Here is a 27,765-nt window from a genome sequence, read left to right on the forward strand (position 1 = left end):
TATAATACATTACAATACATGTATTAGGTCTCAGGCCCAAATAACAACCACACAGACCACAGTTGCATTTTAAGGTTATATATTGTGTTACTCTGATACCAAGTCTTCTATTTCCAAAACAAGACACAGCATTCCTGGTTGCCACAGCCTATCCCCAGTGGTATCCAAAAGGGATATTCTGTAAGGATCTTCCCTTATTGGGCTAAGACCTGATTTAACTAGAATTTAACTATTGCTAATGTCTTTCATAAGTTTGTTTTTTTTTAAATGGAGGAAAGGTTTAGTTTGGCTCACAGTTTGCAGAGGTTCATTTCACAGCTGGCAGGCTCCAAGGCAGGGTGGCATGGCAGAGGGGCATTGCAGAGGAGAAACAGTTCATGGTGGGAAGAGGTCAGCAAAGCAGAAGGCAGCAAGCAGCAAAGTAGCAACCTTTCATAAGTTTTTTTATATAATTCAGGCCCTTAGTTACTTTCCTTTTGTTGCTGAGACAAAATACCCAACATCCAAAGTTAAAGGAGAAAGGGTTTTCTTTAGCTCACAGTTTGCAGAGGTTTCAGTCCATAACCAGCTGGCCCAAAGACAGGGTGGTAGAGAGGAAATAGCTCATGGTGGACAGACAGTAGCCAAGCAACAAGAGAGCTTAACAGCATCCTTCTGCCCCTTTTATTCAGACTACTTAGGGCAGGTTGCACTCAACACCTTAATCCCAGTGCCTTCAGGCCTAACCCCACCATGAATCAATCACACACTCTAGATTCAGCCACCTCTGAAAAAGCATGAGGTTTGGGGAGGACATCTAAACACAAGTCATAACAGCCCCTGAGGGAACACCCACCACCTGAAAAGAACAAGGAAGACATGTTTGAGTTATCAATATTCCAAAGTAACTTTTAAGAAAAATGCTCATAAGCATCATAATCACCAAAGTTCCCTGATATCCTGCATTAGAGTGCAGATATCTTCAGGGACCCTACCCACCTTCTTGCCCAAAGGCATAAATCTGCTTTACAATAAGCTCTACCTATACTTCTGCATGACTGCCTATGTATCTTGACCGACATCTTTCATCAAAAGTACAAAGAACCAAGGAATGAAAGGCTTGTTCCTTACTGCAGCAGGATCTGTCTTCCCAGGAACAAAGCTACCAACATTGGGGGTGAGAGTAGGGATGTGTTACCACAATTCAACCTAGTCTAGCTCCTCCAAATTAATGCATGTAGTAATAAATGCATTCACATCTTGACCAGGTGTGTGTATATACAACTGAATCAAATTTTAAAATATACCATTGCTAGCTGGGCATGGTGGCACATGCTTGCAGTCCCAGCACTTGAGGCCAGCTTGGGCTACATAGTAAGTTCTAGGCCAGCCTGAACTGCATAGTGAGATCCTGTCTCATAAAACCAAACAAACAAAATGGATCATATATATACATATATATATATATATATATGTGTATATATATATATATATATCTTGTTGATATTTCTGATATTTTCTGTTCTATTTCACTTAGGAAAATTGTTATCACGCTCAATTTCACTACATCTTAGTTGGTCTCAACCCACAAGGGAAAAACTGTTTTAAGTTGTCTCTGAACTCTGATCATCCACGAACAACCCGCAAGTATGTCCAATCTTTGGAAAACAAAGCTTTAAAGGCAATGTTACAAATGGTCAATAGAGAAACATGACACTATTTTATCTTGTAAACTGGTTTTTTTTCAGTGCTTCAATCTGGTATTTATATGCGTATACATATTTCTAGATATTCTGCAAAATTAGTGGTTCTGTAGCGTTAAAACACTGCTGCACTTTTTCACTGTATAGACACCTGTATCCCAGTACTATTTTTTTTATTAAATTATTTTCTTGGTACATTGTAGGTATACAACACAATTACATTTCTCATTGGGAATTGTACCTTTACATAATGCATCTTGGTTCTGATTTTTTCCCCATTCCTAGCCCTCCCTTAACCCCCTCCACCCTTCCCTATTTACAAAGACTTTATTTCCATTTTTTCCATTTCTCATCATTTTTCCTTTCACTTCTTTCCTTTCCCCAGCCCCTTCCACTACCCCTACCCCTTTGGACCTTTTCTTCCTATTTTACATTATCGATTATTCATTCTAATCATTGGTACATTTTAGGTATACAATATAATGATATTCATCATTGGAAATTTGCACCTTTACATAGTCTCTCTTGGTTCTTATTTTTCGCCCTTGCCCAGCCCTCCCTCCAACCCCTCCATTCCTCTCTATTTACAAAACTTTTGTACCTATTTTTCCATTTTCTCATATTAATCCCATTCCCTTCTATCCTTTCCTCTAGCCCTCCCACTTCCTTCCCCTTTGCCTCTTTTCTTCCTATTTCACATGACCTATTATACATTTAGTCCTTATTTACACTTTCAGTTTCTCACACCAGAGAAAGTATTCGGTATTTTTTCATGTGTGTCCTATTTATTTCACTTAAGAGTATTGCCTCAATGTGCATCCACTTAGCTATAAATGTCTCTAATTTCTCATTTTTTATGACTGAGTAGTACTCCATTTTATGAAAAACCCCACATTTTCTTGATCCAGTCTCCAGTTGATGGACATTTGGGCTGTTTCCAAGTTTTACCTATTACAAACTGTGCTGCTATGAACATGGGTGCACATATATCACTGTGGTATGATTCTTTTAATTCTTTGGGGAAGATCCCCAGCAGTGGAATAGTGGGGTCAAATGGGACTTCCAGTCCTAATTCTCTGAGGTATCTCCATACTGATTTCCACAGTGGTTGCACCAGTCTACACTCCCACCAGCAGTGGAGCAGGGTTCCTCTTTCCCCACAGCCCCACCAGCATTTGTTATTGGTTGATTTCATGATAAGCAGTCATTCTTTCTGGAGTGAGGTGGAACCTCAGCCTTGTTTTCATTTGCATCTCTCAAATGACCAGTGATGTTGAACATTTTTTTCGAGTATTTATTTGCTATTTCTACTTCCTTGTGTGAGAAATGTCTGTTCATTTCAGATGCCCATTTTTGGACTGGGTCTTTAAATTTGGGAGGTCTGATCTTTTGAAGTTCTTTATAGATTCGAGATAGTAGACCTTGGTTTGAGGAAGAGCAGGTGAAGATTTTTTCCCACATTGTGGGTTGTCTCTTCACACTGCTGGTGGTTTCTCTTCCTGTGCAGAAGCCTTTTAATAAGAAGAGATCCCACTTGTTGATTGTTTGTGTTAGTTCACGGGCAACTGAGGTTTTGTTCATAAAATCTTTTCCTACACCAATGTCTTCAAGGGTTCTACCTAACCTCTGTTCCAACTGGTTCAGAGTTTCTATTTTAATATTTAGATCTTTAATCCATTTTGATTTTAGTTTAGTGCATGGTGAGAGATATAGGTCTAGTTTTAATCTTTGGCAAGTTGAAGCCCAATTTTTCCAGCACCATTTATTAAAGAGGCTATCTTTCCTCCAGTGAGGGTGTTTGGCTCCTTTGTCGAAGATGAGATGGCTGAGTGTGTCTGGAGTTGTTTCTGCATCTTCTAATCTGTTCCACTGGTCCTCAAGTCTACTTTTTTGCCAGTACTATGCTGTTTTTATCACAGTAGCTTTGTAGTATAGTTGCAGGTTGGGGATTGTGATACCCCCTGCCATGTCTCTGTTGCCTAGAATTGCTTTTGCTATTCTGGGTCTCTTCTTATTCCAAATGAATTTTTGGATTGTTTTCTCAAGGTCCATGAAGTATGCTGCTGGGATCTCAATTGGAATTGCATTAAATCTATACAGCAGTTGTGGAAGTATGGCCATATTCACTATATTAATCCTTCTACCCAGGAGCAGGGGATGTCTGTCCATTTTCTGATATCATCTTCAATCTCTCTTTTCAGAGTGCCATAGTATTCAGAGAAGAGGTCTTTGATTTCTTTCGTTAGGATGATTCCTAGGTATTTCAGTTTTTTGGATGCTATTGTGACAGGAATTATTTGCCCTATTTCTCTCTCAGTGAGTCTGTCATTGGTGTAGAGGAAAGCTATTGATTTTTGTGTGTTGACCTTGTAACCAGCTACTTGACTGAACTTGGTTATTAAGTCTAGAAGACTTTTGGTGGAGTTCTTGGGGTCTTCTATATAGAGGATCATGTCATCTGCAAATAATGACAATTTGACTTCTTCATTACCTATCTTTATTCCTTTTCTTTCTTTCTCTTGTCTAATTGCCGTGGCTAATGTTTCCAGAACTATATTGAACAAGAGTGGTGATCGTGGACATCCTTGTCTTGTTCCTGATTTTAGTGTGAAGGATTTCAGTTTTTGACCATGTAGTATGATATTGGCTGTTGGTTTTTCATAGATGGCTTCTATCAGTTTGAGGTAGAGACCATCTATTCCAATTTTTTGTAGGGTTTTTATCATAAATGCATGTTGGGTTTTGTCAAATGCTTTTTCTGCGTCTATGGAGATAGTCATATGGTTTTTGTCCTTGGCTCTATTGATATAGTGTATTACATTAATTGATTTTCGTATACTGAACCATCCCTGCATCCCTGGGATGAATCCCACTTGATCAGGGTGTATGATCTTCTTGATGATCTTCTGCATTCTGTTTGCCAGTATCCTATTAAGGATTTTTGCATCTATGTTCATTAGTGAGATTGGCCTGTAGTTCTCCTTTTCTGTTGGGTCTTTCTCTGCTTTGGGGATCAAGGTGATGCTTGCTTCCAGGAATGAATTTGGGAGCATTGCTTCCCTTTCAATTTCATTGAAGAGTTTAAACAGTAGCGGCAACACTTCCTCTCTAAATGTCTTGTAGAATTCGGCAGTGAAGCCATCAGGGCCCGGGCTTTTCTTAGTTGATAAGTTTTTAATTACATTTTCAATTTCATTGGTTGATATTGGGTTGTTCAGAATTTTTAGGTCTTCTTCGTTCAACTTTGGTAATTCATATGTATCTAGGAATCTGTCCATTTCTTCTGTGTTGTCCAGTTTATTGGCGTATAGGTTCTGGAAGTAGGTATTGATGATCCTCTGGATTTCTGCTGGGTCTGTTGTAATTTCACCCTTTTCATTCCTAATTGCATGGATTTGGGCCTTTTCTTTCCTTTTTCTGACAAGGTTGGCTAAAACTTTGTCAATTTTGTTGATTCTTTCAAAGAGCCAACTCTTGGCTTCATTGACTTTTTTTGTATCATTCTCTTAGTCTCCATTGCATTGATTTCTCTTCTGATCTTTATAATTTCCTCCCTTGTATGAGCTCTGGGGTTGTCCTGTTCTTCTTTTTCTAGAAGCTTGAGGTTCAGCATCAAGGTGTTTAATTGGGATCGTTCTGTTTTCCTAATATGCATATTCACTGCTATGAATTTCCCTCATAACACTGCTTTCAGTGTGTCCCATAGGTTCTGATATGTTGTATTGTCATTGTCATTTAATTGAAGGAACTGTCTGATTTCTTCTTTAATTTCCTCTGTGACCCATTGGTTATTCAGAAGTGTATTGTTCAATTTCCATGCGTTTATGAAATTTTTTGAGTTTCTTTTGCTGTGGATCTCCAATTTCATTGCACTCTGGTCTGATAATATACAGGGGATAACTTCAATTCCTTTGCACTTACTCAAACATGTTATGTGTGTGAGTATGTGGTCTATTTTGGAGAATGACCCATGTGAGGCTGAGAAGAATGTGTATTCTGATTTTGTGGGGTGGAACACTCTGTAAACATCTAAGTTCATTTGTTCAAGAGTTCGATTGAGTTCTAGTATTTCATTACTTATTTTTAGTCTAGTTGATCTATCTATTTGTGACAGTGGGGTGTTGAGGTCCCCCACTACAATTGTATTAGTGCATACATGACTTTTCATGTTCATTAGTATTTGTTTTATATAGTTGGGTGCACTAGTGTTTGGTGCATAGATATTTATGTTGTCATTTCTTCCTCTTGGATTCTTCCCTCTACAAGGATGTAGTGTCCTTTTTCATCTCTCTTAGGCACTGTTGGTTTGAAATCTACTTGATCTGCAAAGAGGATAGCTACTCCTGCTTTTTTTCGGGTTCCTGTCACATGGAGTATTGTTTTCCACCCTTTCACTTTCAGTCTATGAGTTTCCTTTTGAATTAAGTGTGTTTCTTGTATGCAGCATATTGTTGGATTTTGCTTCTTGACCCATTCTGCCAGTCTATTTCTTTTGATTGGTGAATTGAGACCATTAACGTTGATGGTTATAACTGAAATGTATTGACTTGTCATTGCCATGACTTTTTCTTTTTGTTGGGTTCTCCCCCTTTACATTTAATTTCTTGTCATGCCAGATGGCTTCATTCTGCTTTGCTTCTTGGGGTTGTGATCCTCAATGTCTCTTCCTAGGCTATTGTGTAAAATTCTTTGGAGTGCTGGTTTGATATTCACAAAGTTCCTAAGGTGCTCTTTGTCATGAAAGTATATTCCTCCATCCATTTTGAAAGATAGTTTTGCAGGGTACATCAATCTGGGTTGGAGGCTGTGTTCTTGCAGGGCTTGGAATATGTCACTCCAAGCTCTTCTTGCCTTGATGGTTTGTGTTGAGAAGTCTGCTGTGATTCTGATGGGATTTCCTTTGTATGTGATTTGTTTCTTTTCTCTGACTGCTTGGAGAACTTTGTTCTTCTGTTGTGTTTCTGGAATCTTAACAATTATATGCCTATGTGTAGAGTTTTTTTGATCAAGGCTATTTGGAGTCCTATATGCCTCACTTATTTGTATGTCAAGCTCTTTTTCCCTGCTTGGGAAGTTTTCTGCCATCACTTCTGTGAACAGTTTTTTATGTCATCTGCACTATCTCCTGTTTCTTCATTGAGCCCAATCGGTCTTATGTTATTCTTCTTTGCATCATCTAGCAGCTGCTGGATTGATTTCTCATGTTCCCTTATAATTTTGAAGCAATTTTTCTTTTCCTCCTCACTAATTGCAATCTTATCTTCTATATCTGAAATTCTGTCCTCACATTGGCTCATTCTGCTGTGTAGACTTTCAGTGGAGTTTTTCATGTCCTGGAAATCTATTTGCATCTGTTTTATGGATTCCATTTGTTTCCTATGTTGGGATTCCATCATGTTCCTGAGCTCTTCTCTAGATTTATTAATCATGTCTTGCACTAGGGGCACAATTTCTCCTGTTATCAGAGAAATTATTTCTGATTTCATTTTTTCCAGATCCCCTTTTGTTGCCAGTTCAGTGGGTCCAGGTGGTTGCATATCAGAGTGTTCCATCTCATTTCCCTTTGGGGTTGCTGTAGGTGATCTGGAAGTCTGGTTTTGAGACTTATGTACGTGTTTTCTCTTTTCGACGGGGGCGGGGGCTGTTAGCGCCTGCATGGATTACTTCCTCTGAGCTATCCTAGAACTCTTGAGAGGCTGAGGCAAGAGGATCACAAGTTCCAAATATCCTGGGCAATTTAGTGCTTTTGCGAGCCACTCTCTCAAACGTAAAAAAATAAAAAAGGGTTGGGGATGTAGCTGAGTATGGTAGGCCCTGGGGTCAATCCCCAGTACTGGACAGCAGGGGCGGTTGGTGAGGGAGGCCAAAATCATCCTCAATTATTTCTTTCCAATTGCAGGAAAAAGTGAAGTCACATGCTCTTACACTTTATCATACTGTCCAAGTGCTGTTTTTAAAGGCCTGGATAATGGGATGACAAGACCCCAAATTGGGCTGCTTCTCGATATAATGAAGCCAGCGGTGAAAACACGAAGACCGAGCCACTTGGGTTCTAGGCAGAAATTGGCCAGAAGCTCTCGCGAGAGGCTTCCCTCGGCGCGAACCTTCGTGAGCACTAGTTCCGGTGTGCTACTTTAACACGCCCGCAAGCAAGCTGCCACCGCTCGCGCCTTTCTCTGGCACTGAGGGGCGGGGCGGGGAGGGGCGGGCCGGAACTTTTGTCTGTAGGAACGGGTTTATACAGTCGAATGTTGCCAGCCGGCGTCAAGAAGAAGAGGGTGCCATCGTCTTCCTCTTGCCGTTGCCGCCGCGGAAAGGAGCTTAGCTGATCAGATCGAGAAGCGCGGTTACCCGACGGGCTGGGTCTATGGTCGCTCCGCGGGCCGCTCCGCCGGCTGGTGCTTTTTTATCAGGGCAAGCTGTGCTCCATGGCAGGGAACTTTTGGCAGAGCTCCCACTAGTAAGCGATCTTCTTTCTTCTCGCCGGGGCCCGTTCTTAGGGGGCGGTGAGGACAGGGCCTGCTACTCCCTCTGGTCCTGGATCCCAGCTCTGGTCCCGAGAGATCCTCTCGGGAGGCATCAGAACCGGAAATGAAATGGGCTTTTTTGAGGCGACCCCTTAGTCCTCCTGTGCGAAGTTTGGGGATGGAGTAGTCGTGAATGAGAAGGGTGGGGGAAGGGGTTTGGTCTCCGGGAAGGAAGACGGTGTTTAATTCGGATTCTTGGGTTAGGCAGGCCGGTTTGGGGGATGGAAGTATGTCTCCTGTAGGGTTGTGAGGTTGTCTGTTCAGGACAGTTGTGGCTTGCTTTTGCCTGGAGTTTGTTCAGGAGAACAGCATTATGTTCGTCATTCATTTTCTGTCTTGAGTGTGTTTAATATTTCGAGGAGACCAGGGAGTCCGGCCGCTACTTTATGCCTAGATGGAGTTTCATGTTGATAAAGTACAGAGCACATGCTCTCAGAATTATTCATGTTAGCCCGTGTCTTATATTGTTCTAAATGTATTTCCCAGTGATTTTGCCTGTGCCTTCCACCTTTTTCATGAATAAGTTTCTGTTTCAGTCAGGGACTATGAAAGAGCTGGTATAATATTGAGCATCTCTACATTTATGTGAGGAAGGTGTGGTGTGATGGGGTTAAATAAACACTGATTAGGCTTACTACTGTATAGTTGGTGAAGATAATTTTAGTGTAAAATTTTAATAGTAAGCATTAATATTTAAATTTTTATTCTGTGAATGGGATTGGTGTCTGTTCACTCATTTTTTTCTGCCCTTTGCACGAAGAAGAAAAGAAACAATGTACTTGGAGACCCATTTTTCAAAAGGCATGTTTTCCTCTTGCTATAAAGTGATTCTGTGGAGATGAAATGCTGTCGATGCTTTAGTACTGATCATCTCATTTTTTAGTTTGCATTCTTCCTGAAACATTTGCTTGAGCAGAGTTGAAACAAATTTAAGTAGTGGCAAAATTGATAAACTTTGAAAGAAATTAAGAATAGACAGGTAGCCAGGCGTTTGTCAGTTTTTCAACTTTAAGAAAAGATTGTCTCTTCAGCATTTTCATTATGCTTTCATTTATTGAGAATAGATAGATAGATAGATTTTTTTTTTTTTTTAAGGCAGGGCCCTTCTATGTAGTCAGGCTGGCCTTGAACTCACTGTGTAGCCCAGGCTGTCCTGGAACTCAGGGCAATCCTCCTGCGTCAGTCTCCCAGTGCTGGGATTACAGGTGTGTGCCAAAACACCCTGCTTCAATTTAAAATTATAGTATTAAATGTGTTTTTAAAAAACTGACCTTGCCTTCTAATTCATATAATTCTGGAGGAAGGGCCACTTGTCTTTACTCAGATCCCTTGAGAATCTTGGAGTCCCTGACCTGCAAAAGGCAGTATGAAAGGCAATAAAAGTCTTTAAAAAGAAATGAATGTATTGCATGTGTACTAATTTTTTTAAAGTTTTATTCAGCTTTTATTTATTTTAAATTTTTTATTCACCTTTTAAAAGAAATGGACAAGATCAGGAAAGGCCATTTTTAGGTGAATATGATGAAAGGAAAATGAAGAAATGTGCCATGTTTCAGTTGGCCTTAGGTGATGCACACCAGCACTCTGGGAGTTGAAGCAGGAGGATCCTAAATTCAACCCCAACCTTGGCAACTTAATGACATAGTAAGATGCTGTCTAAAGATAAAAAGGGGCTAGGGTTGTAGTTCATTGCAAAGATCCTGATTTAAATCCCCACCCCATCCCAAAAGCAAAGCTGTATTTCATGCCTCTGAGATGGACATTTTCTTACACCTGGGAAATCAGCATGGCATTTTTTTCATAGTGACACATATAATGGTAAATCTTACATGTAATCTAAAAGTTGCTAAAATGCAGCATTTATAAGTCTTGGTTTACCCTCCATGGGAAATACTATGAGGAAGACTTGAGACATTTGTGAAATTTATCTTAAAAAAATAAAATGACTGTGGAGATGAAACCATTGAGCAAATCACCAATATTTCAGAAAATTGAACAAAACACATCCTCTGACTAAAATGCAGTAAAACAAGTCCACCAAGTATTTTTCTAGTTGGTTAATTGAATTAAGGAACAGATAACAAAAATGAAAATCCATTAGAAAAATGGTCAGAATTAACAGCGTATAGAGGAATTGTATTTGGCCCATCAAGGCCTGAGGAAATGTTTGACCTCATAAGTAAACTTCAGAGGAAAAAGCAGTGATACATTACTTTGCCTTTAAGTTTTAAAGTATTTGAATGATTGAATGGAACCTTGAATATGATGAGACACAAATGAAGTATTAATAAGAATGGAAACGGGTAACCTTTTTGGAGGGCAAACTGACAGTTTACATTAAAGTTGTCACCAAAGTTGATCCATTAGTTCTACTTTTAGAAAATTATTTAAAATATATTATTTAACATGACTGGAATTTGTGAAGTAGGGAAATTAAATACCCTCCTTACTCATGAACAGTTGAGAATATACTTCATGGATCTAAGCGACCATCAATTGATGCTAAGTAACTTCTCCATTTTGTGTATTACCAAAAAAAGCACATGCTGTTAATTAAGATAATAAAACATTGCTGATTAAGATGCATCTTGATATGGGAGTGTTAGAATCAATGTAGTATTAATACAATAGACCAGGAAGAAGGATAAAATTAGAGGATAATTTTTTTCAGGGTATATTTATGTTTGTTAGTGAGATAATTCTTACAAATTTGCATTTTCAGAAACATATGAAATACTGTCTTTTCAGGTTACTTTTTGGCACTTTATGCTTCCAGAATATGAACAACCTATTTAGTCTGAGTGTCTTCTGTGACTTATTGATTTTATATCATTCACATCTTAACATCTTTACTTCTTCTAGTTTGCAGTGGATTTTGGATAAACAAGATCTGTTGAAGGAACGCCAGAAGGATTTAAAGTTTCTCTCAGAAGAAGAGTATTGGAAATTACAGATATTTTTTACAAATGGTAAATTTTTTTTATTGGTTGAAGTGGTATAGGTTACCCTTTTTTTGTTTTGTTTGTTTGCTTGGTACCTGGGATCGAACTCAGGATCTTGCACTTGCAAGGCAGGCACGGTGCCACTGAGCTAAATCCCCAGCCCTTCTTTGTTTTTTGAGACAGGGTCTCACTGTGTACTTCAGGCTGGCCTCGAACTCGCAGCAATCCTCCTACCTCAGCCTCCCGAGTGCGGGGATTACAGGTGTGCGCCACCACACTCGGCTAGTTAGTTACTTTTGAATGAGAATGTTTTTGTGTGATGATTTTTGATGAACTCTTATAGTCTAAACTTAACATTTTTATTTACACATGCAATTTTTACAACTTATCTTTCTTTTTAGTAACCTAGAGTTTTTGTGAATTTTACATGTCAGAAGACTAAAGATAATTGAAAGTGTTAGCTAATCATAAGCCTTTATAAAGTAACTACACTAAGATTGGCTAAAGAAAGGTACTTTACAGATAAATAATTCTTTGAATGAACAGCCTATGGTTGTCATTTTTACCCTAGAGCTTTGCTTTGTAGGGAAGGGGGTCTAGTCAAAAAACCTTTACTCTGTTTTATGATAACTGACAGATAAATCTCAGTCACTCTTGTACACCTACCTCTGTTGTTGTGAGGATTCATTATGGTAGTTAGAATGAGTTTGATAAGTGTCTAGCATTTTCTTTTTATATTATAAAGATAATATGAAAAGTATTAAAATATTTAGAACATAGAGGAATATCATTTAACCTCCTTACTGGAAGAATAACTTGTTATAGGGCAGTTCCTTTTTTGTATTTGCCTGTTTATGCATACTGCTATATTTTTAACAAATGTGCAGATCTCAGTATTAGACGAGTGTGAATCAAGTAGAGCTGTATAGCATGGATAGGTTTTCCTTTTGTTGAAAATGAATATAGTCACAATTTAAACACATGAAAATTATTGTTCAAGGTTAATTTAATTATAACAGGTGTACATTTAAAATTTTATTGTTTTCCTTTTAGTTATCCAAGCATTAGGTGAGCATCTTAAATTAAGACAACAAGTTATTGCCACTGCTACGGTGTATTTCAAGAGATTCTATGCCAGGTAGGACTGTTTTGTTTTGGGAATGTGTTTTGCCTATTTGAAACTCCTTTTTAATTCTGATGAACCTTAGTGTAAATGAATAAGTTGTTTGCCATAGATTTCCTGTGATATTTTTCCCAGTGCATTTCCTAAATGGGTGACATTTAACTATGTTTTATCACATTTTAGGTATTCTCTGAAAAGTATAGACCCTGTATTAATGGCTCCTACATGTGTGTTTTTGGCATCCAAAGTGGAGGTATAAACAATTTTCTGTTCTTCATCAAAATATAGTCAATGTATGTTGGTGAATCTGCTTCAGTTTTTACATTGCTGTATGTAATGATAATAGATGGTGATTTATGCTTAATATTGAAATTGTACAAATTAAAAGAAATACATGTGTTTATTTTATATGTTTACTTAGCAAACATACACTATGTATCAACTGCTTTTCTAAGTCCTTAATTCTCATAACCCTGGAATATATAGTAGTAGTATCCTCCTCATTTTACAAATGAGGCAACTGAGGCAAAAAGAGATTAAGAACTTATTTAAACCAGGTGTGGTGACACACACCTGTAATCCCAGCACTCTGGAGGCTGAGGCAGGAGGATTGACACAAGTTCAGGGCCAGCCTTGGCTACATAGTGAGTTCAGGTCAGCCTGAACTGTGTAGCAAGACCCTGTCTCAAAAAAAACTTATTTAAGATCACACAGCTAGTAAGTGGCAGTACCAGTCTTTGCACCTTGGGAGTCTAGCTCCTAATCTTGTGTTCTTAACTTCTTGGCTCTGCTACCTTAAGACATTGTTTGCCACAGAGCAGTATTTATTATGTGCCACAGCTTTTCTCCAGTAACCTGAGACTGTCCCACCTATATGCCTCTTATTTCTTACTGTCTTCTTCCCTGCTTCCTGGTCGTTGCCTACCAAACCATAGGAAAAGCAAAACAGAAGGCAAAGATTGGGAAAGGCTATAGCCATATAGATTTTAACAAGGAAAAGTTTAAATAGTGAGGATAGAAAAATTAGGTGAAGAGAAGAAAGATAGGAACTTGGAGCTGAGACTGAATTTCTGTTTAACTTACCTTTTCAGTATTGTTGAGGGAGCTCAGGTCTTAGCTAAAATCCAAACAATAATAGCAAATTTTATGAAAATCGACAGTTTTCTTTAGTGTTATAAAACCCTTGTATGGTATTATGTTTCCATTTTTGGATAATTTCTTTAAAATAGTAATTGTTTTCTAGAACATCAGTTCTGACTTTAACCTAGTTTACATTGCTTTTGTACCCATTTTTATTTAGTTTTATTGTAGTTATTCAGGATTATCTACGATATCTTTCTTAACTATTACATAAGTAATGAGATTGATTATATTAGAAATAATTTGGGGGGGTACTGGGTATTGAAGAAATAATATTAACAAAAGCTTTCTAGAGGTTTTTATCTCTATGACCAAATTTTTCTGTTTTGTCCAAATGTATGGAAATGGTATACAAATGGTGTTTAAGATATATCAGGCTTATGTGCACCCATGTTTATAGCGGCACAGTTTGTAATAGCTAAAGCTTGCAAACAGCCCAAGTGCCCATCAACTGGAAACTGGATAAAGAAGATGTGGGTTTTTTATAAAATAGAGTACTACTCAGCCATAAAGAATGAGAAACTAGAGACATTTATAGCTAAATGGATGCATACTGAGGCCATACACTTAAGTGAAATAAATAGGACACACATGTGTAAATACCGAATACTTTCTCTAGTGTGAGAAACTGAAAGTGTAAATAAGGGTTAAAATCATTAAAACGAATAATTGATAATTTGAAATAGGAAGAAAAGGTCCAAAGAGGTAGGGGTGCTGAGAGGGGAAGGGGAAAGGAAAGAAGGGAAAGGAAAAATTATGAGAAAAGAAAAAAAATGGAAACGAAGTCTATGTGAATAGGAAAGGGTAGAGGGGGGAAGGTCGCACAGGTAATGGGGAAAAAAATAACCAAGATACGTCATGTACAGGTACAAGCACCCAATGATAAATGTAAGTGTACTGTATACCTAAAATGTACCAATAAGAGAATTTTAAAAAGCTATATCAGGCTTTTAATTTTTATTTTCACTTACAGTTAGAAGTTTAAATGTAATGTTCCCCCTGCATAGGATAAGACTACAGTGAAAGTATTTAAATAGTTTTTAGTTTAGTTTCTTTTGTTGAATAAGGAACCAATTCTTAATTTTTCTGTTTAATAATCTTTACAGTGGTGGTACTGTGTATTAAGTTGAAAGAAGAAATGGGAATTAACTTTGGAAATCTTATATTATTCTTTTTTTTTTTGGTACCGGGGATCAAACTCGGGACCTTGCGCTTGCTAGGCAGGCGGCAGAACCACTGAGCTAAATCCCTAGCCCTGGAAATCTTTTATTATTCTTGATCTCTGTTCCCAAAAACATAATAGGTGTTTGTATGGTCTTCTGAGTTCTTTTAGTGTTAATTAAAGTTTATCTTAGTCAAAGATATAATATTTTATTATTAAATGACATAAATTATCTATTAGTCCAGGTTCAACTAAATAAGAAGCATACTTAATATTTATTCTTACAGAGAAGTAAAATCTAAACATCCTTGGAAATTGTTAAGTGCAGAAAACTGGCATTATTACTTTATGGCTTTTTGGTACCTTTTGAGATTAAATTATAAAATTGTTTAAAAGTTTGTCTTAAATTGTGACAGTTTTATAGGGAAAGGTGGAGGGGTGAAGGGAGGGCTAGGAATGGGGAAAAAATAAGAACCAAGATGCATTATGTAAAGGTACAATTCCCAATAAGAAATGTAATTGTGTTGTATACCTAAAATGTACCAATAAAAGAATTTAACAACAACAAAAAATTGTGACAGTTTTAAGGAAAGGTAAATGCATTTAGAAATTTAAATACTTCATACCTCAAGTAGGTAGAAACTGAACAGATTATAAATATAGGGGAAATGCTCTGTTTTGAACAGACCAGATATCCTTAGATTAACAAATACTGAGTTAGCATGTACCTGACCTCATCTGTTTTTTTGTATATAGGAATTTGGGGTAGTTTCAAATACAAGATTGATTGCTGCTGCTACTTCTGTATGTAAGTGCAAAATGTATACCTTGCTTTCTAAATAAAGTTCCATAATATAAAGATTTTTTTTTTTTTAGTTTATGAGGCATGTCAGAGATTGGTTGTGGTTATTACAGCTCCTGAGAATACCTTTATGACTAGCATTTTTGGCAAAAAATAAAAAAAGAGTTTGTAACACATTATTATCTTTAAGACATTATTTTAATGCTACAAATGAATAGTAAGGGCCAGGGATATAGCTCAAGGTTCTGAGTTCCATCTGTGGTACTGAATTTTTTTTTGGTTTTTTTTGGTAAGGTGATCAAACTCAGGACCTTACACTTGCAAGGCAGATGCAGCCACTAAGCTAAATCCCTGGCCCCAGTCAAGCTCACTTTTAAGCCCTAGTTCTTTGTCAGGAGCTGTGTTCTCCACTTGGTGATTTAGTTCTTTATCTAAAAAGATAGAATTTAGTTATCTATGTATGAATCATGACATTAAAGAAAATGACAATAAAATAACAATTGGAAAGCTCTATACACCAGATATCAACTTTATACTATGCACCATCTTTATAAGATGAAGCAAAAATGCATACAAAAGAGGAACAGACTTTTTAAATTATTTCTGTAAAAAAAAAATAATAATAAAATTATTTCTGTGATCTATACAGGAGAGGTAGAAGATGACATTTTGTGTTTTTTAAGTTTGTGAGCCATGCTGGTTTTTGTATTTTGGGGTCATTCCTCTTTCTGAGAGGTGTACAGTAATCTAATCTAGTATTTTCCATATCATGTCTTAATTCTTAATCCACTTGTACAAATGAAAGGGGTCACAAAACAGATCATTTAGAACCTGTCCATAGTTATTTGATTGAATTAATTATTGTACTATGATGGCTTTATACAATTTTCCCAAATAGTATTTAAATGTGTATACCCATACCATTTTGAGGAGATGGGGATTGATCGTTAACACTGGTTTTTCATTAGTATCTTTTTTTTTTTTTGGTACCAGGAATCAAACTCAGGACCTTGTGCTTGCCAGGCAGGCGCAGTGCCACTGAGCTACATCCCCAGCTTTCATTTGTATTTTATTATTTATTTTGATATAACAGATACAAAAGTTCAGAAAGGATAGATTAATTTTTAAAAAATCGTGACATCTTAGAGATAACTACTAACATTTGGGGGGTATTATCCTTTCATTTTGTAATTTTTTACAAATTATAGCATTTGTAAACACTTGGAAGAAATGGCCCCTACATTACTAAAGAATAGAACAATCATAGTGATTTTTTAAAATATTTTAATTTATTGTTTTAAAAAGCAGAACTCTTTGTGAACCTCTGTCATTGTATAGGGGAGGGCATACAGATTCCTGACATCCAGTCTTTTTCCTCCCCTGAAAACAAAAATCTAGATCCTTATGCATTGCCAAAGGCAAGTACTTGAAAATGATTTAGCCTTGTCCTCCAATATTCTGTACCAGTGGTGGTGAATCTTTTAGAGTTTTCAATTATAAAAACAGCCCACTGTGGCATGTGTGCCATAAGTTTACTACCACTATTTTGTACTATGTTAAAGGAATTTTGGTGTAATTCGCTTTGACATTTCTTCAGTTAAAATTGTTGTTTGTTTTCTGCAGTAAAAACTAGATTTTCATATGCCTTCCCAAAGGAATTTCCTTATAGGATGAATCATGTAAGTATATTGTATAAATAATGTACTCATCAAAACTAGATATAAATTAGCTCCAACTTATATTAGAATAAGCTTAATAATCTCCTAGAAATGGCAGCTTTAAGTACTACAAGAATATAGATAGTATTATTCATATTCATGTAGACATTCATATTATTACATTTGTAGATCTTCCTGTTCATGTTCTTTAATTTATATTATTAAAGCTGAATAGCTTCTATTTTTGAAAAATACTTTATAGTAATGGCTATCAACCCTGGCAGCTCATTAAATCACCTTGGGAACTTTTTAGCAGTACTTATGTTGAGACCTCTCCAGACTAACTAAATCAGGGTTTTCAGGCTTGGAGTCTCTGGCATTAATATTTTCTAAAAGCTCCCAGGTGTTGGGGATATAGCTCACTGGCAGAGCTCTTGGCTTGCACATCTGACAGCATGGGTTTGATCCTTAGCACTGCAAAAAAACTAAAAATAAGGCTGGCCATAGTGGCACACACCTGTATTCCTAGCTGCTCAGGAGACTGAAGGAGAGTTGCGGGTGTGAGGCTAGCCTAAAGAACTTAGCTTGAGACCTTGTCTCAAAATAAAAAATGTAACGATCTGAGGATGTAGCTCAGTGCAAGGCTCTAGGTTTAATCCCCAGTACCACAATTAATATTTAAATATCTGAAGTTTTTACAGAATATTTTAAATAAAAATAAAATGAGAATGCTGGGTTTAGGTATGTATATCAGTGCTGGACGTGTGCTTAGCATATGCAAAACTTGGTTTCAATCCCAAGCACACTGCCCCCCAAAAAAACTGCTTAGAAGAGGCTTGTTTTGTCTTTTAAGGATTTAAATGCTTTATAATCATAATTTTATGAATTATATAATAGGAAAAACTAATTATATTTGCTATAAGCAACTTTATTTTGATTTAAATTTTTTTAGTAAATGTGTGTAATGATGTCTTAAATTATGTTAAACTGAGTAGAGTCATGTATGTAGTTAACACATAATTTTTTTTAACAGATATTAGAATGTGAATTCTATCTTTTAGAATTAATGGTAAGTATTTCTTTTCTGTGACTAATAGAATAAAATTTATTTTCAAATTTAATGAAATCAGAAATTAACGAAATGATTTCTAGGGAGGTACATTTAAAAACCATCTAAGTGGTATGTCATGTGATGCTGAAATCATAATTATCTAGTAACATCACCTATCTCCTCTCTGAAGCCTATAAAATAATTGGTATATCCTACTCAGGATGGAAAAAATTTTCTATTCTATAGTAACTATAACAGGATTATAACCAAACAAGTCAGGACATTAAACCACTGTAAATAATGCACACAGTTTGTGTATGTGTGTGGTGTTATTTAAAGATAGATTGTCTTTGGCGGAATTCTGTTCCTCCAGTTGGGAATTATGGATTTATAGGCTAATAAGAGGTTTCAGTGTGTTGCAGATGTGACACTTTGAGTCTCTAAGGGAATGAATGGATGCTGACTGACTGCCAACCGATTTACCAAGGTATATTTCAGAGAGAGCCCTGCTTTCTCTATTACAGTAGTTTAGGGCTGCCATAGGACTTGCTTAGAAGACTAGAAGGGAAGCAAGCATGAGTTAGAGAAATTCATTTTGAAAAACACAAATACAAATCAGTTGGGTAATGATATCGTTCTTTGTGTTGTAATCTGTTTTTATACATACACATTTTTTAAACTGTTTCTAGGATTGTTGCTTGATAGTGTATCATCCTTATAGACCTTTGCTCCAGTATGTGCAGGACATGGGCCAAGAAGACATGTTGCTTCCCCTTGCATGGTAATTAGAACAGAAGTTATTAATAGTGTGACATGTTAATCAGACAGGGAGGCTGACAGCTAAATGTGAAGTTTGGTATTTTTACAGTCATTAAACTAGTGTCCCAAGGTATTTTATGTTGAGCAAAATACTTGTTTAGTGAATTTTAATAACTATGATAGTAAAAATGCTAGAATGATTGTACATTATCTTTTTGCTAAATATACCTGTTAAAATTTTATTTGTATGAATAAGACTATTTTCATGAAAATTAGAAGTGAATTTATCTTTAAAATAACCAGTATGTTTCTGTAGTATTCACCATACATATAATTTTATTTTCTTTTTTCTTTTTTTAAAGTGATTTTCAGATTTTTAAAAAAATTACAAACCAGGCATGATGGCATATGTCTGTAATCACAGCACTCAGGAGGCTGAGGCAGGAGGATGGCCATGAGTTCAAGGCCAGCTTGGGCTACATAATAAGTTCAAGACCAGCCTGAACTACATAGTGAGACCCTGTCTCAAAAAACAAAACAAAATTACAAATGTGTTTATTTTATATTGTAATTATGAGGTTTCAGAGTTTTAAATATATTTTATTCACTAGTATATAAATTTTCTATTCAGTAATGTGTACTTACTTGTTGTCACATTTGTGCATCTATCCTTTGCCTTGATGTTTTCATCTTTGTAGCTGTGCTCAGTAATGGAAAGGGGGAAAAAAATGTGTACAAAGATAGGAAATCTGACCCTCTCTGGGAGAAAATGTACAATGAGATAAAGTAGTTCTGCTTTCCATAATAATATGATTTACATTTCTATAGGAGGATAGTGAATGATACCTACAGAACGGATCTTTGCCTACTGTATCCTCCTTTCATGATAGCTTTAGGTATGTAAGCGTGGTGTGCCTTTATTAATTAAATTGTTATAAACCTAGTTAGGTCATCATAAAATAAATTTCATTCTATCTTACTTTGTTTTTATATTCCATAAAGTAATAGACTAATTCTTGCATGTGAACTTTGCATAATATGAACTGCCACTGTCACAAATCACAATTATTGCCCTACCCCACCCCCCTTTTTTGGCAGGTTTTTTTTTTTTAAACATTTAAAATTATTTTAATCTGTTTAAATAGAACATTTTTGTTTGCTTAGGGACAGAAGCTCAGAATTAACCCTGCCAGTATTAGTTGGAAGTCTTGTAACTGGGATTATTTTTTAATTCCTGAGTGCAGTTAAGTACTCAGGGGTTGAGTAAAAGAGTATCTTTGATCCTGTCTCGCTAGAGGAAGAGTTATCAACCATTTCACTGTCTAGGGAAGGCAGAGCAATAATGGGGTAAAACTCAGTCTTTGGAGTCACATAGTCTCAGGTTTAAACTTTGGTTCCTCTACGGCTGTGAGGAGATTACTTAAACTTGCTGAGTTCGTTTCTTTCATGGATACTAATAACTTCAAATAGAGTTATTTCAGGAGTTAAATGAGATAGCCTGTAGAGTACTAAATAATGCCTACTAGATCCCCCAAGCATTTGTTAGCTTCTGTGCCTTTTGCTTCTTCTATGTTCGTGACTCAATCCTCTTAGCTTTTCCTGTTCTTTCACCAGATTTATTTTTATTGGTTTCCATTTTCAATTATTCCTTAAATATTGGTGTTTTCTAGCCTTCTTACATCAGGTATGACAAATAGTTATTACTTATACTTCTGTAGCACTGGCAGCTCTTAAAAAGTACTGCATATGGGGGCTGGGGATTTAGCTTAGTGGTTTCACCGCCTGCTGTGCAAGCTCAAGGACCCGAGTTCGATCCCCAGTACCCCGCCCCCCCAAATAAAAAACAGAAAACATGTACATTAATAAAAATTAAAAAATAAAAATAAAAAAGTATTGCATATGGAGATATTCTGAAGTAGTATCTCGATTCAATGGGAAGAAGTACTGGGATCTGCATAGGTAGGAAGGAGGGGATAATAGAACATATGCCATGGCTTTACCATCCCTGTGGCTCTTATTCTTCCAAGGTAGTCTTCCTGAGGTTTATACCTTCTCTTACATGACAAAACATTTAAATTTATTTAGCCAAGATCTTGCTCCTAGCATTTCTTTATGTCCATTAGCCTTTTACATAGCTTCACTTGGTATCTCTCCACCACCTCAGACTCATAATCAGGACTGATGAACCCATCACTTGGCCCCCAAATATGTTCCTCCTTTTAATGTCTTTGCCAGCTTGGTGTGAATAGCACTAGGTAGGTATCTTGGTGAGAAATCTAGCAGTGGCTCTTTTATCTCCCTTGATAGCTATGTCTGGTTGGTTAACAGTACTTTCTGTGTCTTCCTCTCAGTTGTCCCTTTTATAATCTCTTTCTGATTTCCATCTAGTTTAGCACAGCAATCTCCTAGCTAATTGACTGGTCGCCAGCATCCATGTGCTCAAGAGAGCCAGTCTGTCCTCTGTACTGTTAAGCTAGCCTGGTGGTTTTCAGTGGGGGATAATTTTGCCTCCTGGAGGATATTTATTTGGCAACGTCTGAAGATGATTTCAGTTGTCAACTAAGGTAGGATGCTACTGGCACCTGGTGGGTAGAAGCCAGGTTGCTGCTAACCATACTATAGTGCATAAGACAGACTCAAAGAATTGTCCAATCAAAAATGACTATAGTGTCAAAGCTGAGGAACCCTGAGCTAGAATGAACTTTTAAAAAAATGAATATGTCTCCCATTTAAACCTTTCAGTGCTCTCAATTGCTGGATAAAATCTGCAGTTGCTTTTTACCATTCTCCTACTCTCACCTTCTTTTTAAAGACTTGGCTCAGATTATACTTTTTTTAGTGACATCCTTCCTCCCTTCCCTCTCAAAGTCATTTCAGTGATTTCAAATGATTTCTCAACATCATTCCAGTGTGATTTTAGGATGTCTTCTCACTGTGTAGTTTACTCCATATATGTGCCTGTCATGACATTTTTCCATTGTATGTTAAGGGCTTGTTTTTATTTTTTCCATCCTTTGGCCTCTCGGTCTCTTCTGAACCTACTTTGTAGCCTCCTTTGACTCAGGGCAGGTGTATGTCAGTCCACACTGGTGATGGGACTTGCTGCTGGCACACGATCCTGGCAAGTGCTCTACTGCCAAGCTGCGTATGGCCCCAGCCCCTCGAGGGGCTGTTTACCTATAGTGTCATCCTTAGCAGAGTAATACGACTGACCAGACCAGGAAGTTTAACTTATTTTTTTGGTACCCAGGATCAAACTCAAGACCTTGTGCTTGCAAGGCAGGTGTGGTGCCACTGAACTACATCCCCAGCCCATGGAGTATAACTCTTAAGCTGCTGTGGGATGCAGGGTCACCGGGCTGCATAGTAGGAATTGTTTTAGGCAAAACTGTATGTAGATAAGTGTGTTGGGGCTCTTTTACTATCTTTGTTATTTAGGTTGTATATAATATATATAATTGTGTTCTATACAATTATTCTTTTTTTTCTAACCTATATTTGATTATAACACTGAATTCAGCTATCACATAATTTGATCATGTGCTAATAATTTCAAAAGCAAAAAAAAGTAGAGGTAACATTGCTTTTAATTGAAATAGCAAAATAATAGTCATTGTTGAAACATCAACATATTGATAGGCAGGAGGGTTGTTTTTGTCACACTGACTTCTGGGTGCAGTTCGATTACTTTGTTCTACTGATCAGAAATGACTTTCCTGTTCACATCTTCTCTAACATGCCCTCTTTAAGGGATCTGCACCATGACTAGTACACAGCAAAGGAGCAGATGTCAAGAACCTTAGTCTAGTAATTTTTTCTACCTATTTCAGATTAAATTAATGAGATGGTTAACAGTAACTCTTAAATGTAGCTGTATAATTTTTTTAAATACTATTAGAAAATTTACATGAAATCTGTGAGAATCTTTAGTTCTAAGACCATGTTTGCAGTTAAACATGAGCAGTTATCACCCATTTTCCTTGCAGCTTGTCTACATGTAGCCTGTGTGGTACAGCAGAAAGATGCCAGGCAGTGGTTTGCTGAGCTTTCTGTGGATATGGAGAAGGTATTCTTTAAGATTATTTTAACTTGGACATTTAAAAATTCATGTCATTTTTATATTATAAGCCTAAAATCATAAACTGCCCATCAGACTAAGATTATTGGTTAAAAAATACTAAATATATGTTTGGTGAGAAGAGTTGATGTTGGTTAGTTATGTTTTTGGCTTTAGAGTTAATAGAATGGTAAACTTTTGGTTTGATTGGTTGCAAAGTAACCTCTGACTTGCAGGGTTATTTTCAAAGCTTCCTAGTGACTGTTAAATGTTACTGTAAACTTTTTTGTAACAGTCTATCCCTGGAAAATGATGTTTTCAACTTTTCTGCTCATATATTGAAAATATTAAAATTAATCCAAAGCAAGGTCTACTTAGGTCAAGAGGAAAGGGCTAAATTGGAAGTTGGATTGATAGATTGCAGCTACAACTTTGTCTTAATTTACATGTAGAATAATTAAAAGAGAATCTAAACAATGTCTTGTATGTACTACCTACCCTTAAACCCCTGTTGGGGTTTTGTTTTGTTTTTTAAGACAGGGTCTCACTATGTAGTTCAGGCTGGTCTTGAACTCACTGTGTAGCCCAGACTGGCCTCAAACTCAAGGTGATCCTCCTGCCTCAGCTTCTTGAGTGCTGAGATTACAGGTGTGCACCACCACACCCAGCTCCCCTTAAATTATTTTGATTTTTCTGTTGGGTTTTTGTTTTTGTTTTTGTTTTTTGTACTTGGGATCAAACTCAGGACCTTGCACTTGCCACTGAGCTACATCCCCAGCTCCTTAAATTATTTTGAAACAATTGATATTAGAGAATATGCTCTATTGTAGCAGATCCCTTATGATTAGAATCTTTGTTGTTAGTGCTTTACTGTTTTGTTTGGTTTAAGATATTAGCAGAGAAGGGGAAATAACTGATTCAGTAAGAATGGATAAGGAATACATGTTGAAAGATAAGAGGCTAGGAGGAAAAGCCTAAGCAGCAGGATGGTGAAAATTACTGCTTTCAAATTTAAGATTGTCTAACCTAACCGGAATACCTAGGCACAGAGACTTTTTACTGTTTTTTTGAAGGATGCCTTGCATGTGATATGTGTTCTTTATTTACTAAATGTTGCTAGTTTTTGCCACTGAGAATTTTTTAAATGTTTTCTTCTAGATTTTGGAAATAATCAGGGTTATTTTAAAACTATATGAGCAGTGGAAGAATTTCGATGAGAGAAAAGAGATGGCAACTATTCTTAGTAAGATGCCAAAACCAAAACCACCTCCAAACAGGTACTTTGTAGACATTTAATTATTGATCTCGTTTTATATATTGTATTCATTTCTGATCTTTCTTAGATTATTTTTCTGTTATTAAAACTTCTACCAAAACTTCATAATTCACGTTAATTTTTTCAGTTTGCGACTTGACACTTTGAAAATGTTTCATTTTTAAAAACATACTAATTTGAACATTTTTGCTAACTTATTAGAGGTCTATTACAGGTATCCCTCAACATATAGCTACATACTGTACATAAACTCAAGTAGTTCTGTATTAGTTTGTCTCTGTGCCTTCTTTTTTTATTCCTTCTCCCCTACTACTGGCTATTACTCTAGTTTATAAATTTCAGTAGCAGTTTTCAAAAATTTCAGCGAGTGATCTGATATGGTGAAGATAAAGAATTTTGGCTTTGTGTAAACCTGTGATCCACAGCGCACAATAACATCATTTTGCTAAATATGAATCACCTATGCTAAGAGGTTTGTTATTGTTTTAAGTGGGATCTGTTTGATTTATTCAGTTGTTCCGAGCCCTTGCTGTATATCTATATCAGATCATTTGGAGTAGGGAAAAAGGTGAGAAGGAAAATAAATGGTACCCATCTTTATCTTTTATCTAGACAGGTAATCATAAAACATTAACAGATTTTATATATTGCTGCTGATTAAATTAATGTTACAATTTGGAAAGGAATAATACTTACACAAGGAGCTGTTTAAGGCAGCCATTCAAACAGCTACCTTTGGATGCATTTTTTGCAGAAATTCCCTGAGTGATTCTCCACTAGTGGCAGGGCCTGAAGCTGCAAGATGATGGTGGAGAAGATAAGGCAATAATCCTATTGCCACAGTTACTGGTATTTTCAGCTTTAGTTTTTATTTTAAATATTCAGTATTTTACAGAAAATTACCATTTTTTTCTGACTTATAAAAGTTTGCTGTAATTACATATGATTTTATCATGCCATTGTACAACCTTTTTTTTGAAGGACACTTGATTTTCCTAAATAATAGATATAGGAATTTATATGTTAAATTTAATTTCATAGGAAATTTGTTCAGAAGAAGCTGTAATCTCTATGTTGAGTGATACCTGTAATAACAGTGAAACCCCATACTCTAAAATTTTTTAGTGTATATGGACACTAACATTCAGACTGCTTGTTATGTGTGAGAGCGCAAAGTTACATAAGAATAAAAACATACAACCAAATGTTAGTCTTCTGGATTTTAATTTTTCCACATCAGTGTCTCTAACTATAAAAGTATCCTCTTTGGAATATTTTTGTTTTGTAGAGTTATGCCACAAAATAATGAACTTCAGAAATTAGTAAGCTTATCTGTGCTAGAAATGAACCTTTTAATTAGTATAAAATCTCTTTCTTCCCCATTTGAACAGTGAAGGAGAGCAGGGTCCAAATGGAAGTCAGAACTCTAGCTACAGCCAATCTTAAAACATTCCGAAGAATTCCATAGTGGACCTCTTGGAAATAAACCATTGGACAGATTTCAGTAATGTCTTCAGTGGAACACAAATGAAAATGAATAGCTTGTTTCTGTCAAGCAATATTGGGAAGTGATTTTATTTTTGAAAAATAAGTTTTTCTTTACCTAATTTGATTTTAATACATAATTGATTAAAATCTCTTCGTTATAAAAGTTGAGAAAGGGTCTGGGGATTTACCTCAGTGGTTCTGCTGCCTGCCTCACAAGCACAAGGACCTGAGTTCAATCCCTGGTACCAAAAAAAAAAAAGTTGAGAAAGGTTCTGAGGGAACCTACAGACAGACATACATAGATATTTCAAAATTAGTAGCTTTTGCTTAGTATACTACTTCTTAATTTGTATAATAAAAATTGTAGCTTTTTATTATGTCAGGAAACAAAACATGATTTGTTTAAAATTCTCTTTGGTCATTGAGAGACCAAAAAAGGACATAAAAAGATCAATATATGAGGGTTTTTATCCCCTCTGTACTTTAAACTTTAAAACTATTTAAGGAATCAAACCTTACAAAAATCCTAGAAATAATCAGGGAAATTAATCAAGTACTTACTGGTTTTTAAAATGTATTTTATTAAGTAGTTTTGGTATCTTGCCATGGAAGATACTAGCCCTGTCTAGCAGAAGAGTGCAATATGTATAGCATAATTTTGACGTTTTAAAAGTTACATTAATTCCATAACTATTTTGAAATGCTGGGAAAATTTTAAAAAGCAATCCATATCAAGTGATTTGCAATTAATTTGCAGTTAAACAGGCATTTTGAAAATTGAATAAAATACCATAATAAGGTTAAAATTTGGTAAAATCTTTGTTAATTTTTAGCTGTGAAAAGTTTTTAAAATAAAATTAATACATCGTAGTTTAATTTTGTGTCTTAGTGTGGACATATAAATTTATTGCAGGTATCCTGAGCCAGGAACACAATCAGGTTTCAGGCCAGTTTGATACTGGCTATTATTCTGACAAGTGTAGGATTTCAGACTAAATGTTATGTCAGTAGGACTGTGCTGTCTGTGAAACCTAATAAATTAATCATTTTCTTCATACTTGAAGGAGAGTGATAAATAAAACTTGGAGTCATAGGATATTAATGTACGATTTAAAGATTAAAAATTTTTATAGCTTGTGAACAATGGATTATTCAGTGTTGACTTCCTAGTATAAAACAAGAATAAAAGTACATTCTCCATCCATACTGACTAGCGTCTTGAATTCATTGTCTTGAATTTATTGTGTATTGTTTTCTGAGATTCTTTCTTTAGATAAGTATTTATAGCTCAGTGGTTTTGCTGCCTGCTGCGCAAGTGCAAGGACCCGAGTTCGATCCCTGGTACCAAAAAAAAAAAAAAAAGATAAGTATTTAAAAGTTCTTGTTTCCAAGATTTAAATAAGGACTACACATTGCACTTTATTCATTAGTCTCTAAGTTTTTTTAAATTCATGGATCCTCCATTTCATTTTCAAAAATTTCCATTTTGGTTTACTTGTCTACTGGAAGTTTACCACAACCTGAATTTTGCTGATTATATCCTTGACGTGTCATTTAACATGGTTTTCTTCTCTATTTTTGGTAAATCGGTAAATTAAATTGACAGGGTTCATCATACATAGGGGTTTTTTATACACTACTGTATAAAGTGGTAGTCTTCCATCAGGAAGCAGTGATTTATCAACCACTGATGATGGGTTTTTTTGTTTGTTTTGTTTTGTTTTTTGAGACAGGCTCTCACTGTGTAGTTCAGGATGGTCTTGAACTCACTATGTAGTCCATGCTGACCTCAAACTTGTGGCAATCCTCCTGGCTCAGCCTCCTACATGCTGGGATTTTACAGGCGTATGTGACCACCCCTGGCTAATGATGTATATTGCTAAAAATTAAATATTAGCATACTACACTGACTATTATGATAGCCACTAGCCACTTGTGGCTATTGAACATTTAAAATGTGGCTAGTCTGAATTGAGATATGCTCAAAATGTAAAAATACTGTACACACTGGATTTCAAATACTTAATACAAAACAAAAAAATGTAAAATATCAATTTGTTTATAATGATTACATATTTTAAATGATGTTTGGATATAT

At 36.1% G+C, this 27,765-nt stretch overlaps 1 protein-coding gene across 4 annotated transcripts; it reads left to right on the forward strand.

Moving 5' to 3' along the window:
• The first annotated feature begins 7,901 nt into the window (after positions 1-7,901).
• Ccnc (cyclin C) lies at positions 7,902-26,871 on the forward strand. 4 transcript variants are annotated; one of them, XM_087187936.1, is made up of 14 exons: positions 7,902-8,142; positions 11,072-11,178; positions 11,335-11,413; positions 12,205-12,289; positions 12,458-12,527; positions 15,333-15,384; positions 17,002-17,057; positions 18,070-18,105; positions 18,777-18,868; positions 19,675-19,742; positions 22,833-22,912; positions 24,062-24,180; positions 24,934-25,028; positions 25,571-26,871. In XM_087187936.1, the coding sequence occupies exons 2-13, from the start codon at positions 11,176-11,178 to the stop codon at positions 24,983-24,985; spliced, it is 792 nt and encodes a 263-aa protein (XP_087044062.1). In that variant the 5' UTR covers positions 7,902-8,142; positions 11,072-11,175; the 3' UTR covers positions 24,986-25,028; positions 25,571-26,871. The 4 variants fall into 4 exon arrangements, with proteins under 4 accessions (XP_087044062.1, XP_021098329.1, XP_004921220.2 ...); XM_021242670.2 differs by lacking the exon at positions 11,335-11,413 and having other exon boundaries at positions 7,910-8,142; XM_004921163.4 differs by lacking the exons at positions 11,335-11,413; positions 24,934-25,028 and having other exon boundaries at positions 7,913-8,142.
• The last annotated feature ends 894 nt before the right edge of the window (positions 26,872-27,765 follow it).

The sequence above is a fragment of the Heterocephalus glaber genome, unplaced genomic scaffold (assembly GCF_053883595.1).
Source record: "Heterocephalus glaber isolate CG9 unplaced genomic scaffold, H.glaber_assembly_v1.0 deba00001523, whole genome shotgun sequence".
Lineage (NCBI taxonomy): Eukaryota > Metazoa > Chordata > Mammalia > Rodentia > Bathyergidae > Heterocephalus > Heterocephalus glaber.